This window comes from Cynocephalus volans, chromosome 10, assembly GCF_027409185.1.
Source record: "Cynocephalus volans isolate mCynVol1 chromosome 10, mCynVol1.pri, whole genome shotgun sequence".
NCBI classification, from domain to species: Eukaryota; Metazoa; Chordata; class Mammalia; order Dermoptera; family Cynocephalidae; genus Cynocephalus; species Cynocephalus volans.
This window is the reverse complement of record NC_084469.1, coordinates 15,628,614-15,645,635: the sequence shown is the minus strand read 5'-3', so window position 1 is coordinate 15,645,635 and position 17,022 is coordinate 15,628,614. Positions and strand designations below refer to the sequence as shown.

General features: G+C 46.6%; 1 protein-coding gene across 2 annotated transcripts; it reads left to right on the top strand.

Moving 5' to 3' along the window:
* The first annotated feature begins 1,978 nt into the window (after positions 1-1,978).
* Positions 1,979-15,759, top strand: MKS1 (MKS transition zone complex subunit 1). 2 transcript variants are annotated; one of them, XM_063112525.1, is made up of 18 exons: positions 1,979-2,061; positions 2,489-2,598; positions 3,711-3,781; positions 5,970-6,125; positions 7,378-7,475; positions 7,669-7,797; positions 8,047-8,151; positions 8,918-9,026; positions 9,547-9,603; positions 10,599-10,641; positions 10,903-10,968; positions 13,091-13,161; positions 13,524-13,593; positions 13,698-13,805; positions 14,513-14,646; positions 15,189-15,271; positions 15,358-15,455; positions 15,554-15,759. In XM_063112525.1, exons 1-18 carry the CDS (start codon positions 1,982-1,984, stop codon positions 15,643-15,645), a joined length of 1,680 nt encoding a protein of 559 aa, XP_062968595.1. In that variant the 5' UTR covers positions 1,979-1,981; the 3' UTR covers positions 15,646-15,759. The 2 variants fall into 2 exon arrangements, with proteins under 2 accessions (XP_062968595.1, XP_062968596.1); XM_063112526.1 differs by lacking the exon at positions 10,903-10,968.
* Positions 15,760-17,022: the final 1,263 nt, after the last annotated feature.

The window sequence follows — 17,022 nt, the reverse complement described above, 5'->3', positions numbered from 1 at the left end:
TCTCTGATGCCTGCTGAGGAGTGACTTTATCTGTATAAAGAGAATACTAAATATAGTCACTTATACAAATAGCTTATAGTTCCGTACCAAGTGGTGTACAGTAACTATTTTGCATATAATTATGGAAGATTCACTTTGCTCTAGGGTTGGTTTGGTTATAAAACTAAACTGTTGATTCAGGCTCCATCTTTACCAGTTGTTGTTCGCGTTGCACAGCATCATCTATTTACAACTTTAAAAGGAAACATTAGAGTGACCATTTCGTCGGAGCTAGTAAACCATCCATGGTTTCATCTGTTCAAATAATTATTTCCCAGCTTGGAAATTGTGTGCTCTTATGAAATAAACTGGTAGGTGAGAGAGAGGCAATGAGACAGAGTGGAAGGTGTTTAGGCTTCGAAAGACGGGCAAATCTGGGCTGGAATCCCAACGCTTTTACTATTTACTAGAATACAAGCCCTTTAACCCCTGTTCTTCACTACCTTCATCTGTTAAATGGGAATAAAAGTACCTACTTGAGGGGTTTCTATGAGAACTAGGGAAAATGCAAACAATGTATTTTTTATTTGCAATGCAAAACAGGCTGTATTAAATCCTAAATGAATGGTGCTATTTATGGTGAGTCCTTGTTGTTACACAACAGGTGGTTATGGCACCCAAGGCTTCCAATGCCATATAATCAAACTGGCATGAGATTCCTGAGTTCAGGGGACAATTACTCCGATGGGGGAGTAGCAAATGTCAAAGACTGATAAATGTTGACACCCCAGGGTGCCAGGAAGCCAGACTCCAGGTTATGGTGTGTCCTTCCTTTGATAGTCACTTTGTTGGCCTTTCAGGAGGTCAGTGCAGTAATTAAAGTGGCTTAATAATCTGGAACTAACACACACACACACACACACACACGGGAAAAACCACTTCAATAATAACATCTGTAAGGAAGGTAAAATCAGTGTAAAATAAAGAACAGCTTAGTCAGGCTCACTCGCCTCACATCTGTTACAAATGGGCAAGATTCAGCACGTTCACTAGAAACAAGTTATAAAAGTAGTGTAACTGCACATGTGTGCCCATTTACTGATTCAGCATGATTGTTGCAATTATGTAATGCTTGGCTTGTGGCCGCTGTTGTGCACTTGTGATAGAAAAGTAACTGCTCTGAACTGCTGGTTGGCAGAACACAGAGGGTCAGCAGAGCATGGAGGGTCAGAGGAGTAGAGCTTGAGCTCATGTCTGAGGATAAAAGCATGTCTGCGAAGCTCATATCTGAAGAATAAAATTTGTCTACCTTGCATAAAGCTGCCAGATATCTTCTTTCAATTCCCTGACTCACGACCTGCACAGGAAGGGGCAGGAGGATCTGAGATTCCTGCTCGACAACATCTTTTCCTTCCTTATCGATGGTTTCCTTGTTTTTTCTTTCTGTGGCTCAGTGAAACCAACACAATGACCAACAAATCTTCTGACACATTTTTTTCTTTCTTACAAAAATATATTTGTGTGTCTGGGTACCATCTTCCCTGATTTCTTTGTGACTGACGGGTGCACGCTTTCAGTCTCATCCACCGATTTTCAGGCCAAAGTTTTCGTCTTTTCAGTGGAAGGCAGTGTGGCATGGTGGAAAAAGTGGGACTCAGGTCACCTAGATCTGGTCCCCGTCACCATTTCTGCATCAATTTGAAGCGGGCTGATGGCTGTGCCTGTTTCCTCACTTGTACATCAAGTCCCGCCTTGGGTGTGAGGGAGCTTTGTTCGCACACACGGTGAACGGTGATCAGCAGGACCTCGGTCTCAGCGCGCTCCGGCGCTCGACATGCGCCAACCCAGCACAGGGAGGGCGGCGGCGACCCGAGCTCGCTGCGGCGGGAAGGGCGGGTTGCGCGCGCAGCGCCTCCGCGACCTTCCGAACTCAGCGTCTCCGTTGCCAGGGGAACCGGGGACGGCGCGCTTTCCGGCGCAGTCGCGGCGCGTCGCAGCTGTCATGGCGGAGACCGTCTGGAGCACTGACATCGGGGAGGCCGTGTATCGCTCCCGGGACCCCGTGCGCAATTTACGTCTCCGGTAGTCGCACCACCCTACCCCGGGGCCCCATGCTTTTATGCCCTCAGCTCATTAGAGCCTGAACTTTTTGGTATTCTGAGACCCCCACTTCCGCTTACAATCCCGACCACTTCCTCCCTGGTCTCTTAGCTCATCGCACGACCCGGACCCCTCTCCCTGCACAGCCTCCAAGCACACTGTCCAGACCCACCCAAGTTCTTTCAAGTCTTTGTGGCTCCCAAATCGCTCAGAGCCTTGTGTCCCCAGCACACCCTCCCACCCTCCCGTTTCCCGTAGGACACCCACCCACCCACCTCTTCTCTGTTGTCTGCACCAGCCCGCCCTGGCAACCCTATTTCCTTTGTGCGTTGTTTCCCCCATCCTTGCACTGCGTTCATCAGGTTGTGTGTCTTGTAACGCGTATTTTGGGCTTCTCTTTTCTTGACAGAGTCCACCTACAAAGAATCACATCAAGCAACTTTCTTCATTACCAGCCTGCTGCCCAGCCAGGGAAGGACCTCATAGACTTGGCCACTTTTAGGCCTCAGCCAACTGCCAGTGGGTGTTATGGTGGTGATGCAGCACCCCGGGGATCTGGGAAAGGACCTGGGGCGGTAGGGTTACCTTTGAAGAGTAGACTCAGGTCTGTTGGTCTAAGAGAAACCCGCACCTTTTTACCAAGGAGGAATGGAAAGCATGAAAAAATTGAGTTTCTTGCCTAAGGTCACAGAGCTGGTAAATGTTGGAGTCAAGATTTGAACTCAGGCCATCTTAACTGCTACATTACGTTGTATATGGAAATTGAATAAGATGATTCCTGCCATCCAAATACTGAGCCAAATTGTGGTCAAATGTAGTGAATTACAAATACCATACTTTTAGTATGTTATAAATTTGCCTGGCAACATAGATACCATTTGTGGCTTTTTTTTTTTTTTTAAGGGAAAATATGCTCCAAAGTCTCAATACACATATAAAAAACAATTTTTAAATTGGAGACTGCTTGAAAAATATGCATATGAACATCAAGTGTGTTCTTGTGGTTTTCCTTATCTGGGAAGCCAAGAGTGAGGAAGAGAGGACAGGATGTTTGCGTTAGGTCACTAGTCTTTCTGCTTTTGTTGTTTCTTTTTCTATTCAAAAATGTTCCTGGGCAAGAGTATGGGTTGATGGGTTGTGAAGCATGTGTCTCCGAGAAAGGCATACTCAGCCAGGAATGTATTAGATTTGGTGCTTAAAAAAATCATTTCTTTGCCTTCCCTGTTCTCTCCTGACACTTGCTTCCTTAAGTTACAGTGCTCGTGATTCTATGTATATGGCTTCAGGAATAGTAAAGGTAAAAATGCCAAGGTTCTTTTCTAGCAAATGCAGATGGTCGGGATTAAAGAAGGGCTGGCTATTCAGCTTATATCTAAATTTCAGTTCCTGACACTCAAGTAGATTAAATATTTCCTGGAAGGCAAGACTATCTTTCATTCAAATTAGAGTTGTGATTAAGACTTCTTGGGTCCTACTCTTGGTTTCTGTTCATACTATCCAGAATATGTCCACAGCCTCTCTAGCCTTTGTCTAGATTTGGTGCTTAATAAATCACTGAACTCCAGCTGGTTTTATGGAAGAAGTCATGCTGGTTTGGCTAACATATATTACTCACTCTGTTATCTTTGGAGGTGGACATCGCCCAGATGAAGATGAAGAAGAGGAGGTTGTGATTGGGTGGCAGGAGAAGCTCTTTAGCCAGGTGAGCCATTGTCACTTGTCTGCTCAGTCTACCTCCATGTAGTAATAAATATTGCCTAACTGATTTCCAGAAAGATGATAACAGTTTACACTTTCCCCTGTTGTATTTGCAGGGGCAATGTAATATAGTGACTGCAACTACTCAGTTTTATGATCCTAGGCAAGGTACTTTTTACCTATGGGCTCTTTGCCATCTGTAATAACTGAGTTGGATTAGACCTCGCTCTGGCTCCTTTTAGCTCTAACCTTCTTGGATTCCCTGTGTATTAGGGTTCTCCAGAGAGACAGAATCAATAGGATATGTTATAATTACATAAGAGGGATTTATTAGGGGAATTAGCTCACGTGGCTATGAAGAAAAGTCCCACGATGGGCTGTCTATAAACTGGGTGCTGGTAGTGTGGCTCAGTCCAAGTCCAAAGGCCTCAGAACGAGGGAAGCTGATGGTGTTCTTGGTGTAAGTTCTGGAACCCAAAAGCTGAAGAGTCTCAAGCTCTGATGTCCACGGACAGGAGAGAAGAATGTGTCCCAGCTCCAGCAGATCGAGAGAGCGCTTCACCTCTTTCCTCTGTCTTTTGTTCTCTCCAGACCCCCAGCGGATTGGATGGTTCCCACCCACACTGAGGGTGGGTCTTTCACACCCAGGCCACTCAGACTCTCATACTAATCTCTGCTGGAAACACCCTCACGGACACACCTAAAATGATAGCTTTACCAGGTTTCTCAGCATTCCTTCATCTAACCAAGTTGACATCTAGAATTAACCTTCACAAGTCCACCCCTTGTCAACTTGGTGTCCATACTATCTCCTTAAATCACACTTAATTTTCAAGTGGTACAATATCATAATAGTTTTGCCTAACATGATACATTATCCTGCGCACAGCCGGAAACACATTAATCCCTTTCCAAGAAGAAAAAGGTAAAGTCCTTAAATGATATTTACCCTTCTCCCAATATCAAATAACTTAAAATTGCAAATACTATGAAGTAAGGTTAACAACATTTAAGTGCTGGTATAAAGTCAGTAAGTCTCATGGTACATGATAGAGAACAGAGGAACAAAAAACAAAGATAATTGCTTAATATGTGTACAGTATATATATACATAGAGACATGTTCTTAACACAACAGGGAGAACAATTACGATCCTCATTTCTGTAACTGGTCACGTGGTCAAAGCTGGTATTTATAACTTCCTTCTACTACCCATTCTGTATTCCCTCTGCCTTCAGCGAGCACCTCAGCGGGTCATGGTTCTTTACCTGGTGGAGTGACCCAAACCTTCATCTCTGAAGAGTCTGGGCCATTTGTAGTCTTGCCTGGATTTGGGTAATTTTCCATTGACCTTAATCACAGGGCATGGTAGTACTAAGAGACATCCTAAGGGATCTCCTGTATTCCAGATATAATCTTCCTTGCCTCCATTGTGAAGTAGTAGTCCAACTTCCCCTTGGTAGTCTGGGTCAATCACCGCAGCCAACACCGTATCTCCTTTCATAGCCTGTTGATTCAGAGGCGTGAGGAGCCCAAAGTGGCCAGGTAGCAGCTTTAACTTCCAGTTCAATGGGATCATTTTTGTGTCTCCTGATGGAAGCTTTCCTCCCTCTGGAACTAAGACCACTCGACCAGCAGAGCATAAAGTTGCGGGGACAGGAAGCAAAAATTTTGCTAATGGGTCCCTAGGGGTAATGGTTAGTGGAGCCACTTCCGTTTCCACCCCTTGATTCCTGGACCCGTGAATCCTGGCTATGGGAGAGACAGTACCATATATTGGGTGCTGATGTGGGGCATATACAGCCTGCTGGAGAACTTTGCTCCAGCCCTGCAGGGTATTGGCACCAAGCTGGCGCTGTAACTGTGACTTCAAAAGGCTATTCCACCATTCTATCAGACTGGCTGCTTCAGGATGATGGGGAACATGGTAAGACCAGTGAATTCCATGAGCACAAGCCCATTGCCGCACTTCTTTAGCTGTGAGGTGAGTTCCTTAGTCAGAAGCAATGCTGTGTGGAATGCCATATTCACCGTCACCCTGCATTCCACTAGTTTAGATAAATGAGAGTTGGCTATGAAGACATGTCAAATAGCATCAACTCTGTAGAACTCATTTGAGTAAACAGTTATAGGAACAGAAGTTTGATGTAGTCTCAGTAGACCTGTTTCCTTGTGTTTCCTTGTGACCTCAGTTTGAAGTAGATCTATACCAAAATGAAGCTGCCTGTCAGAGTCCTTTGGATTATCAATACCATCAAGAGATCTTGAAGCTGGAGAATTCAGGTGGCAAGAAGAACCGTCGAATCTTTACCTACACTGACTCTGATAGATACACCAATTTGGAGGAGGTATTGTTCTTTCTAAAGTCCCATAGCTTCCTTCTTCTTTGCCTCTCCTAGTTTTCTGGCCTCACTGGGTTCTGTGTGTTAAATCAGAAGCCTGTTAAGAGGAGATAGGTAGCTTGTCCAGAAACTGCTTTGGGCCGCTGGCAGCCACGCTAGAGTAGTCTGCAGTTTATGGCCCTGTTGCTGCCTTCTCTGCTTGCTGGAGGTCCCAGGGGAGCTGGCAGTGTCTCTGATGACAGGCTTGCAGAGTGCAAACTGGGCAAAGCAGCCACCGGGCTTGACTTCCTCCATGCAGCATGTGGTAAGACAGGTGGGTAGAGTACTTAATCAGGGGATTCAGCCAAGACTCAGTATATGGGTTTGAAGAGGGATTCAGTACCTCCCTGAGGAATGGCTTACATCCTCAATTTGCCTATGCCAGCATACCCTTGTGGACTCGTTTTACATTTTCTTCATTCACTGCATATGTTCTGTCTTCTCGGTGAGATTTAAACTCCTTGAGGGTGGGGCCTATATTTTCTTATTTTTATGTGTGACCCTGTAGATCTCTGCAAGGAACCAGTGTTAAATAAATGTTTTTGAAAGATTGGCATGCTCTTGTTAGAAGCGCTGTGGGTTGGTATCATCTACAATTTGGATTGTCTGTTTGGGGAAAGCAAATAAAAATGCAGTTAGTGCTCAGTTGCCATGTGTGAATTTTCCACAAAATACTTGTGTCCCATTTGGCATTTTCCAACATCTAATTAACTTCAACTTCCCCAGGTAAACTAACCCAACTTTGAGTTGGCATGTGCTCAGAGAATGCAGACTGACTTTATTTTTTATTTTATTTAATTTATTTTTTTTTTCTTTTAAAAGATGACCAGTAAGGGGATCTTAACCCTTGACTTGGTGTTGTCAGCACCACGCTCTCCCAGTGTGCTAACCGGCCATCCCTACATAGGGATCTGAACCCGTGGCCTTGTTATCAGCACCACACTCTCCCAAGTGAGCCACAGGCTGGCACCTCAGACTGACTTTAAAATTAGCATAAAGATCTGATTTCTAAAATCCTAGGGCAAACCAAGTTGCGGTAGAAATCTTCTTTGGGTTGCTTGTGCCACTGCTTTCCTCCATTAGCATGCATGATTGTGAGGCGGCTGTACTTGTTAGGTTCAGGTCCCGGATGAGGTTTCAGAAGGAAGACTTCCTTCAGGAACTTGGCTGCATGTGGCCCTGACCAGATGGCTTACATCGAGCTGCTCTCTTTTCCCAGCACTGTCAGAAAATGACCACCTCAGCCAGCGAGGTGCCATCATTCTTGGTTGAGCGAATGGCAAATGTCAGGCGGCGACGGCAGGACAGGCGAGGGACGTGAGTGCAAGTGTGTGTGGGCAGTGCAGGGGGTGGGGGCGCCTCTGCAGTCCTAACACGTCGGTGTTCTTGGTATGTCCGCCAACTCGAGCTTCCCATCGTGCAGTGGACCTCCACTGGGGTGTGCTCCCGTTTCCCCTTCAGGCTCTTCAGGGTGTGCCAGGGAAGTGACCCTTCCTGTGGTGTCTCCCAGGGAGGGCGGCATCCTCAAATCGCGCATTGTCACCTGGGAGCCCTCAGAAGAGTTCATCAGGAACAACCATGTCATTAACACCCCTCTTCAGACAATGTACATCATGGCAGATCTGGGGCCCTATGGAAAGTGAGTGGAGCTCCTTACTGCCAGCTCAGATCTTCTTCCTCTTCTCGCGCTAGCCGTCACCTAGTAGATAGGGGGCAGGGACTTTGTCTTCCTCTTCTTCTTAGCTGTAGTTGGAAGACAGTGTTTTAGCGTGGTAGTTCTCACCACTGCCTCTGTCCTCTCCCCTGAAGTGGGCTGACTACCTCTTCCTCTTTTCCTGGAGGCAGGACCAGTGATCCTGAACCTCGGTGTTGGTGTCCTGCTTTCTAGGCTTGGCTATAAGAAGTATGAGTATGTCCTCTGTACTCTGAAGGTGGACAGCAATGGTGTGATCACAGTGAAACCTGACTTCACTGGCCTCAGAGGGCCCTACAGGTGAGGAGAGGAGCGGAGTAGTGGAGACTGGCTTTCCTTCTCGTGGCTTCACTGCTTGCCTCAGTCGAGGAGATTCCCAGAAAGCCCTCTGTCTGGTCTAACTTTTAAATTCCCAGGCAGTGGTGGTTCATATTCTATTCTGGGTCATAGGCCCTTGGGAAATCGGGGACCCTGTTCTCAGAAAATATGCAACTGCACCAGTTTAAAAGGGATCGCTTCAGCATTGTGGTTAAGTGGAGATGATTCGCTGTTGAGTATAGGGACTGACCGGAACAGTGGCAGGTGAACTCAGCCAGGTCTTTTCCTCTGGGCTGACTGTTCCTCATCTCTACTAGGCTACTTCAGAAAGTTCATGGAAAGATAGAATTAAAAGATAATACAAATCTTTCCAAGAACTTTTCAAAGTACGCTTATATATCTTAGATAACAGAACAGCAACAAAAAAACCCAAACTATAAATTAGAAATTATCTAGACTAACCCGTCCATTTGTCAGGTGAGAGAACTGGGTGCCAGGGGTGTTGTGCCTTGGGGTCTCACCGTGTTTTTGAGACAGAAATGGGCTCAAAACCTATGCTCTCTGAAACTAATGTGGAGCCCTTTCTGCTTTACCATTTTGTTTTCCTCTCCTGGTCATCATTATGGCCATTTCGTCATCATATACTTCAAGTGAGGTGTACGGCCGGTGATAGCTCATCCCTGGGCTAGATCTGAAGGGCGTGTCTCTTATTATCAGAGTTGGTCCTTTTGTGGCTTTGACCTTACAGAATCGAGACAGAGGGGGAGAAACAGGAGCTGTGGAAGTATACGATCTTCAACGTGTCTTCCCTCGCACAGCCGGAGGAGGAAGAGCGGGAACAGCGTGTGTTCAAGGATGTAAGAGCTCGTTCATCCAGTGCTTGGAGCTGAGACCTTGTCTGAGGTTGATGTCAGCAGTTGCTAGGGAAAAGCCTTGCCCTTCACAGCCTTCTTGAGACCTAGGAAGCACTGATGACATATCACCCAGAAGTTTTTGATCATATTTTAACATAATAATAACAATGACCATTTATTTGAGCGTTTACCCTGCTCTGTGCTAGACACTTCACCCACCTTATTTCATTTAGACCTACAACAATGCTTTGAGGTGAATACTTTTACTATTACCATTTTATGAACGAGGAAACTGAGATCAAGGAGCTAAGTAGTCCCTGTAGCTTGTACGTGCTAGAGTCGGGATTGGTTCCAGACCAGCTGACTCCCTGTGTTTCGCTTTAAAATGTCAGTGGCTGGAATGCTTAGGCCTCCAGCTCTTGGTGGCCTTTTCGTTATTGCCTCTTTTCTTTCTCCCATTCAGAACTGAACTCTGGTCTGGCTTGGGTTGCTTCTTGAGCTTTGATTTGGTTTGTTTCCTCAGCTTTATGGCCGGCACAAGGAGTATCTCAGCAGCCTCGTGGGCACTGACTTTGAGATGGTGAGTAGCTTGGCTTCCTGCAGCACTGTGACCTGTGTTTAGCCAGAACATTCTGAGTGTGGATGAGTTACTATACCTCTCTTGAAGGTCTCCAGGATATACTCTTCAGTGTAAAAAGGAAGTCAAAGAATAGCACATAGAGTATAGCCCTGTGATGTGATTTGAAACATTGCTAATTGATACAGAACTATTAATGTGGGGAAAAATGTCTGAAAGGGTACACACACGTGCTGTGGGTGGCTTTCTCTGGGGAGGGGGTGGGATTGGGAGGTGTTAGATGGATAGTGGGTAGTAAGAGGAATATGTCAGGGATTTAAAATTTTTATTCCCTAAACTTAAAGTAGTTTTGAATTTTTGCAAGTGATAATGGACTCATGTATTACTTTATAATTAATTTTATAAATAAATATAAAGATGAGAAATGTCTTCCTCACCCTTCCCGTGGGTATTTTTTCCAAAGTTCCCCATAGAGAGGGAAGGATGTCATTCCCATTTGTCAAATATTTTGGTTCTTAAAAAAAAAACCAAAACTGTAGGTCATTTATCTGTTGTACGATTCTTTGTCTTCCCTCACTGCAATGGTGCCATTTCTAGATCTCGAAGCAAGGATAGAATTACCTACAGGTCTCCTCATCTCTCTAAAAAAATAACTTTTTAGATCTGAGGAGAAGTGTCAGGGTGGCAAGAAAGTGCAATAGTGATGGGCCGGCCCGTGGCTCACTCGGCAGAGTGCGGTGCTGATAACACCAAGGCCACGGGTTCGGATCCCATATAGGGATGGCCGGTTGCTCACTGGGTGAGTGTGGTGCTGACAACACCAAGTCAAGGGCTAAGATCCCCTTACCGGTCATCTTTTTTAAAAAAAAAAAAAAAAAAAGAAAGTGCAATAGTGATGCCCAGGGTTTGACACCCAGCATCAGGTCTTCTGCAGATTTATGGATAGGGCTGGATTCCTTCCAGACCTCCTGATCTTTTTCCACTTCTCTCCATTTTAGACTGTCCCGGGTGCCCTCCGGCTCTTTGTAAATGGAGAGGTAGGTAAGTGTCCTGCCAGACAGAGATCTCCTGATGCTTGGGCAGGTGCCCAGATGAAGCTGTGAATAATCTGCCCCACCCTGGTGGAGGCCTTGAGCTGTCTGCACTGCTGGGAAAAGTCAGTGATGAGTCTTTCCTGGAAACACTGAGGGTTCCTGTTCCCCAGAAGACTTGCCGCCAGAGCATGTAGGACCCTGAAGACTGGGTTGGGTGCTAAAGGTGGTAGGAAAATAAGCTAAAATAGTTTCCTGTTTTCTTTCTTAGTTTCAGCCCAAGGCTATGAGTATGACAATCTCTACGTCCACTTCTTTGTGGAATTGCCAACCACTAGTAAGTGATGTTCTTACGACTCTGCTTCTGTACGCATTCGGACAGTTCTAGGCATTTGGTCAGGCTTCCTTCCCCACTCCTCGACTCAGACTGTTCCTGTTCTTTTCAAGGTCGTAGGTCACTTCCACATTGTCAAATCGAGGGGTAACTTCTCTTTCTCTTTGTTTGACTTCTCTGAAGCATTTGACACAGCTCACTTTTCTTCATGAAACCCTTCTCTTGGCTTCTGGCTCCACATGCCTCTCTTCCATATTGTTGGTGGCTCATCTGCCTCTTTGGCTGATTCCTCCCCTGCTGTTGACGTTAAACTGTTGGAGCAGCCAAAGCTGAGCCTGGCCTTCTGTTACTCTCTATCTACAGTCGTCTTAGGCGATCCCATTCGTCCCATGGCTTGAATACCATGTCTATATCTCAGACTCCCAGATTCCTATCTCCAGCCTTAACCTCTCCCCTGAATTCCAGACTCAGATCCAGTCACCTCTTTGTCACTTCTATTCAACATTACCAGAAAGAACTCTTAATTCCTCCTCTTCCCTCAAATCTGTCCTCCCTGGTCTTCCCCGCCCTAGCAGAGTGGCAGTGTCATCCACTTACTTGCTGATACCAAAAACCTAGGAGACATCCTCGATTCCTCACCTTCTCTAGCTCCCTATAGCCATCGACTGAGAGCTCTAGCTCTGTCTTCACAAGCTGTCCTGAATCTGTTTATTCTCTCTAGTCCCCCCCACCCCCCACTGTCTCTTGCCTAGGCCAGTGCCCTAAGTTTCTAATTATCCTCTTGCTTCCTCTCTTGCTCCCCCTTGCAGTTCATTTTCCACATACAACATAGCCAAGTCAGTCATTTAAAAATGTAAACCAGTTGTGTCTCTTTTGGGCTGAAAACCCCAACAGCTTCCTCTCCCACTTAGAGTAAAATCCAAACTCTATACCCTGAATGACCTGGCCTCGCCTATCTGCCCCTTACAACATTACAGTCATTCTTTCTGTTCTTGAACATGCCACATTCATTCCCACCTCAGAGCCTTTTCAGGACCTTTTACTTTGTCTGAAACCCCTTCTGCCATATCTTGGGGCGGCTGGTTCTTCTTGAGTTTAGGTCTCAGCCTATGTTACTTCTGAGAGGCTTCTCTCACCACCCAATCTTAAAGAGCCTCTAAGTCACTCAGTCCCTTTACTCTTTTTTATGGCTCTTATCACCACCTGATAGTCCCTTGTTGGTTTGTTTGTTGTCTTCCGCCCACCCATCCCCTCCCAGTACAAAGTTAGCTCTATGAGAGATGGGGATCTTTTCTACGTGGTCACCAAGATATCCCCAGGACATACTAGAACATAGCAGACACTCAGTAAATGAATGATTGTTACACTTCCCCCTGTGTAACGGAGATGTAAAAAAGAGTTACTCGATTACTCAAAGCAGTATGAATGCATTGAGAAGCCCGGAAGGACTGCACTTCAGTAATTTCCCCTTTAGGAGGAGAAAGCTGAATGTGACAGCCCCGATTCAAAGTTAGCTTCTCCCTTTTATTATAAAGACAAGGAAGTCTCACAAGAAAATTCAGTTGGTTTAATCATTAGGATGAACACAAGGACATGGGCAGAGTTATGGCTAAGTATAGTTTTAACAATGGAAACTAGTAACATCAGTGAAATAAACAAAGTGACATTCCATAATGCAATTTGCAAAAGGTTAAGTTGATCCACCAACAAAAGCTTGTTCCTAGCAAAGACTTTCTTTTCCTACAGCAATTTCCTCAGTATGTTTACATAACAATCAAGTAACTTTCTCAACATATTAATCAGTAGGTTAACCTGCACCAAGGACATCTGCCCTTTGAGCCAGCAATTTTGCTGTGTTACAATTCTTTATCTACAACAGAGACTTTAGCCTGGGGAAAGTTTCCTTTTTTTTGCAAGCTTAACATTCCTATGTGTAAATTTAAAAAGTTAGGCTATACCTGAAACTACTGGAAGCTAGGCCCTGTGAAATACATTTGCTTTATAAATGTCACTCCACAAATGATTGATTGCATGAATGAATGAATGAATAAAGGAATTTTGTCTTTTTCTCAACTACTTGGTCTCCCCCCAGGTGAGCTTACTATATCTGGTCTTTGGCTTTCAGACTGGTCAAGCCCAGCATTCCAGCAGCTCTCAGGAATAACACAGACCTGTGCCACCAAGTCCCTGGGAATGGTATGGAGGATGAGAGAGGGAATCTGGAAGGGAACAGGAATTGTCTCCTGGGGTGGCATTTGAAGCTTTATCAGGCCACCATCCATGTACTCTGGGGAGGATCCCAGAGTTGGATCTGACTCTTCTTTGTGAGCTCTGCAGGGCTGCCTGGTCGAGGGTCTTCTGTTTGCCTTTTGGAGAATGGCAGCAGCTTGTATTTGGGTGTACCTTTGCCTCTCAGCCTCTTATTTCCCACCAGAGGTGATAATTTTTTTTTTTCCTAGTGAAGGCGACCTTGTCATTAGCCACAGGGAGAACAAATTTCAAGTGAGGCCCTGCCTACCCAATGATACTGAGTATAAAGTGACACTCCCCTTTTTTAGGACAAGGTGGCTTACTTCTCCTACCCATTCACATTCGAAGCCTTCTTCCTCCACGAGGATGAATCTGCTGGTGAGTGGCTCTGCAGCGGATCCTGGGCCTTGGTTCTTCTCAGCCTGCACCCTCTCCTGGTGAAGGCCTCCTGTGACCTGGCTGCTTCTCTCACTTGCTCCCAGATGCTCTCCCAGAGTGGCCTGTGCTCTACTGTGAGGTCCTCTCGCTGGACTTCTGGCAGAGGTATCGTGTGGAAGGCTATGGGTCTGTGGTGCTGCCTGCCACCCCAGGTAATCTCTTGTCCCCACCCTTCATGTGCCCCACATGCCCTAAGTCCTAGGAACAAGACCAACAGTTCCAAAAGATTTGAATGCTTCTGGAGAGAAGTAGGGATAATTGGGAATTAGAAGCATTTAACTTGAAAGATTCCTTGCTCCTTTGAGGAATTTCTTCTCCCCTCCTTGGTGATAACCACATGAAATTGGAACTAACTTCCTGAAGCTAAGCAGCCTGACAGTCTCTGTTATGTGCTCCTTGCTCCTGTGATTGGACTTACGGCCTTGAGGGAGAGTCTGCATGACAAAACGGGCTTTGGGCACATGTGTTGAATCAGCATTAATTTGGAAATTAAAGTAACGATCTTCTCTTGTGTGCCAGGCATTATGCTAAATGCCTCTCATTTAATTCTCCCAACCAGTCTGTGAGTTGTCGGTGTTGTTGTTACTTCCATTTTACTAGATGAGGAGAAATAGTTTCAGAGAGGTTAAGAAACTTGTCCTGGGTATACAGGGAGTGACTGGCAGAGCTGAGATTTGAGTTTCTGTCTGATTGATTTCCAAACAGGTGCTCTTAACCACCATGATAACCTTCATCAAAGGTCAGGTCATCACAGACCAAGTGTTTCAGAGGTGTCTAGGCCTGGGTCATTGCTGGGGTGTCAGTGAGGGGCCATGTTCCCTTTCTGGACCTGGCCCCATCCTCCTCGTCTCTCGCACAGGCTTGCACACCCTGACTGTCTCCATGTGGAGACCCATGGAGCTTGGTACGGTGGCTGAGCTGAGGAGGTTTTTCATTGGTGGTTCTCTGGAACTGGAGGACCTCTCCTATGTGCGGATACCAGGAACCTTCAAGGTGACTTTTGTCCCTGGAGAGACTTCATACTGGGAACTTAGGGCCCTGTCTTTCCATTCTGTAGAAAGTGGGATCTGGGTGAAGGCGCCTTAGTTATTCATCACTTTAGTGTTACTTAGCCCCTTTCTTCCTGTTGCTTAAGCTGGAAGTCACGGCCCCAGTTTGAACCAAGCACAAATATCTACACTGCTATCCTAGAAGATCTCTGGAAATCTCTTCTTTAGACTTTTCCCCTGGTCTCTGTTGGAATAGCTGACCCCTTCTTTTTCCCCATCACTGAAAGCCTCTGTAATCAGTTGTGGGAGGATTCACAGTAAGCTTGTAAGACTGCTATTCTCAAATGAGGTTGGAATGTTTCTGATTTACAGTTGGGAGCCCAGTGTTAGCCTTGAGGTGATGGGTCTGGGTGATAGAATGAGGTTTCCCCAACAGAACTGCTTTCCCCAAGAGTGGGAATGGGAATGGGAATGGGAGTGAGGTGAGCATGGTGCCTGGGCTCTAGAGGCTGCAAAACCAGACACTGTCTCAACTGTATGCCACAGGGGGAGCGTCTGAGCCGCTTTGGACTCCGCACAGAGACCACAGGCAGTGTCACCTTCCGCTTGCACTGTCTGCAACAGTCCAGGTGAGAGACTCTGACCCTTTGCCTTGGGGCTGCTTATTCCTGAGGGCCAGAGAACAGCTGTGACCATGTGGTGGGCTTCCCTGCAGAGCCTTCATGGAATCAAACTCCCTCCGGAAAAAGATGCGGAGTGTGTTAGACCGTCTGGAAGGATTCAGCCAGCAGAGTTCCGTTCACAATGTTCTGGGTAGGTTTCCTCCTTCCCTGGCTGGCCCCCAGGGTCAGCATGGGCCATGTTCCTCTGCCCACCACGGAAGCTGACTGCTGTGTCTCCTTCCCTTGCAGAGGCCTTCCGTCGAGCTCGGCGCCGCATGCAGGAGGCCCGAGAAAGCCTACCCCAGGACCTAGTGAGCCCCTCAGGAACCTTGGTCTCCTAGCTCACTGCAGCCCTGGCCATGGTGCAAGAGGTCAAGACAAGGGGTGTCTGAGGCCATTGCTCTCCTGCCTGTTTGTCTGTTACTAGAGACCACATTGGCCTGCTGAGAACCAGAAGAGCTGAGAAAATCCCTGGGCCGGTCCCTCTGTTTACCCTTCAGCAGGGTCTTCTCCCTGCACATGGAAATAAAGCCAGAGACCTTGTGGCCCTGTATGGGCCCCTCTTCATATTTCAGCTACTGTAAATAAGCATCACAACAAGGCAGGCTTTTTGGTCTGAAACTAGTTTGGGGTGACCCCATTATTAGCCTGTCCTTGACACAGCCTCTTTTCTGGCTTGTCTCAGTCTCAGTAGCAGAGGGCTGCAGAGATCTCCTTTTCCACAGCCTTTAACAATTGAGAAGAAGGAAGGTGAGAGAGATCTTAAATCCCTGGCCCATAAGTCTCAGCCTTCTCTTTCCAGGGCAGCCTTGTTCTACTACTTGGGGCTTGCTGAGTTTGAGATATGACTTATTTCTGGAAGAAATGAAGGGGGAAGGCAGGGCCCTTTCTGCTAGTTGGGTGGTATCTTTTATTGTGTTTTTTGTACATAAAAATTTTTATATTGACCAATGTCTATGACTCTCTGCTCAGGTCACTGGCATGATGGAAGTATTGTTAATGCTGGGGCCCCTAATGCCTCTGCCCATCCCCTTTTATGCTTCCCCTACTCCAGAGTGTTTCTTTTGGCTCTCTGAATTCAGCCCCTAGACGAGGTTTAGAGGTTAGTGCCAGCTTGCTTCTTAGCGGCACCTGTCTTAAATATCTGGAGCAAAGCATGGGACTGAAGCCACGCCCTTCCAGCCCAACATAGAAATGGCAGCCCCTGCCCTCAGCAGTGCTTTATTGGTAGAAGCAGAGTATGCTGCCAGCCTGCAGGCTCGGAGGAGGACTATGGGGTGGCCAGAGGCTGGGGCTATGTGGTTTCCCAGTCCTGGTGGGGGGAGGCGAAGCAGAAGACAGTGGCTAGAGACCCTCCAGCTGACTCTTCTTGCCGGGGCCCCAGGGCCTCATGGCTTGGCTCACAAGTCCTTGTACCTAGTGCTGATTCATAACCTAGTCCATGCGTATGGGTCCACTGCTGCTAGGAGCCCCAGCTATCACTCCCAGCTGATGAACACAACTCTGAGCTATAGATAGCAAAAGCATCAGCAGGATAGAGTTGCTCCCAGAGGAGAAGGCAGCCTCAAAGTCTTCCCCTTGCTTCCAAGGGTTAGAGGCTTGGGATAGACTCCTGTGGAAACAACAGAACTGGGTAAGTGAGGAATCTGCTGGACATCAGAAATGAGGCTTTTTTTAGGATGTTAGTGGCCAAGCTGAGGATAGTTGGACACTTCCCA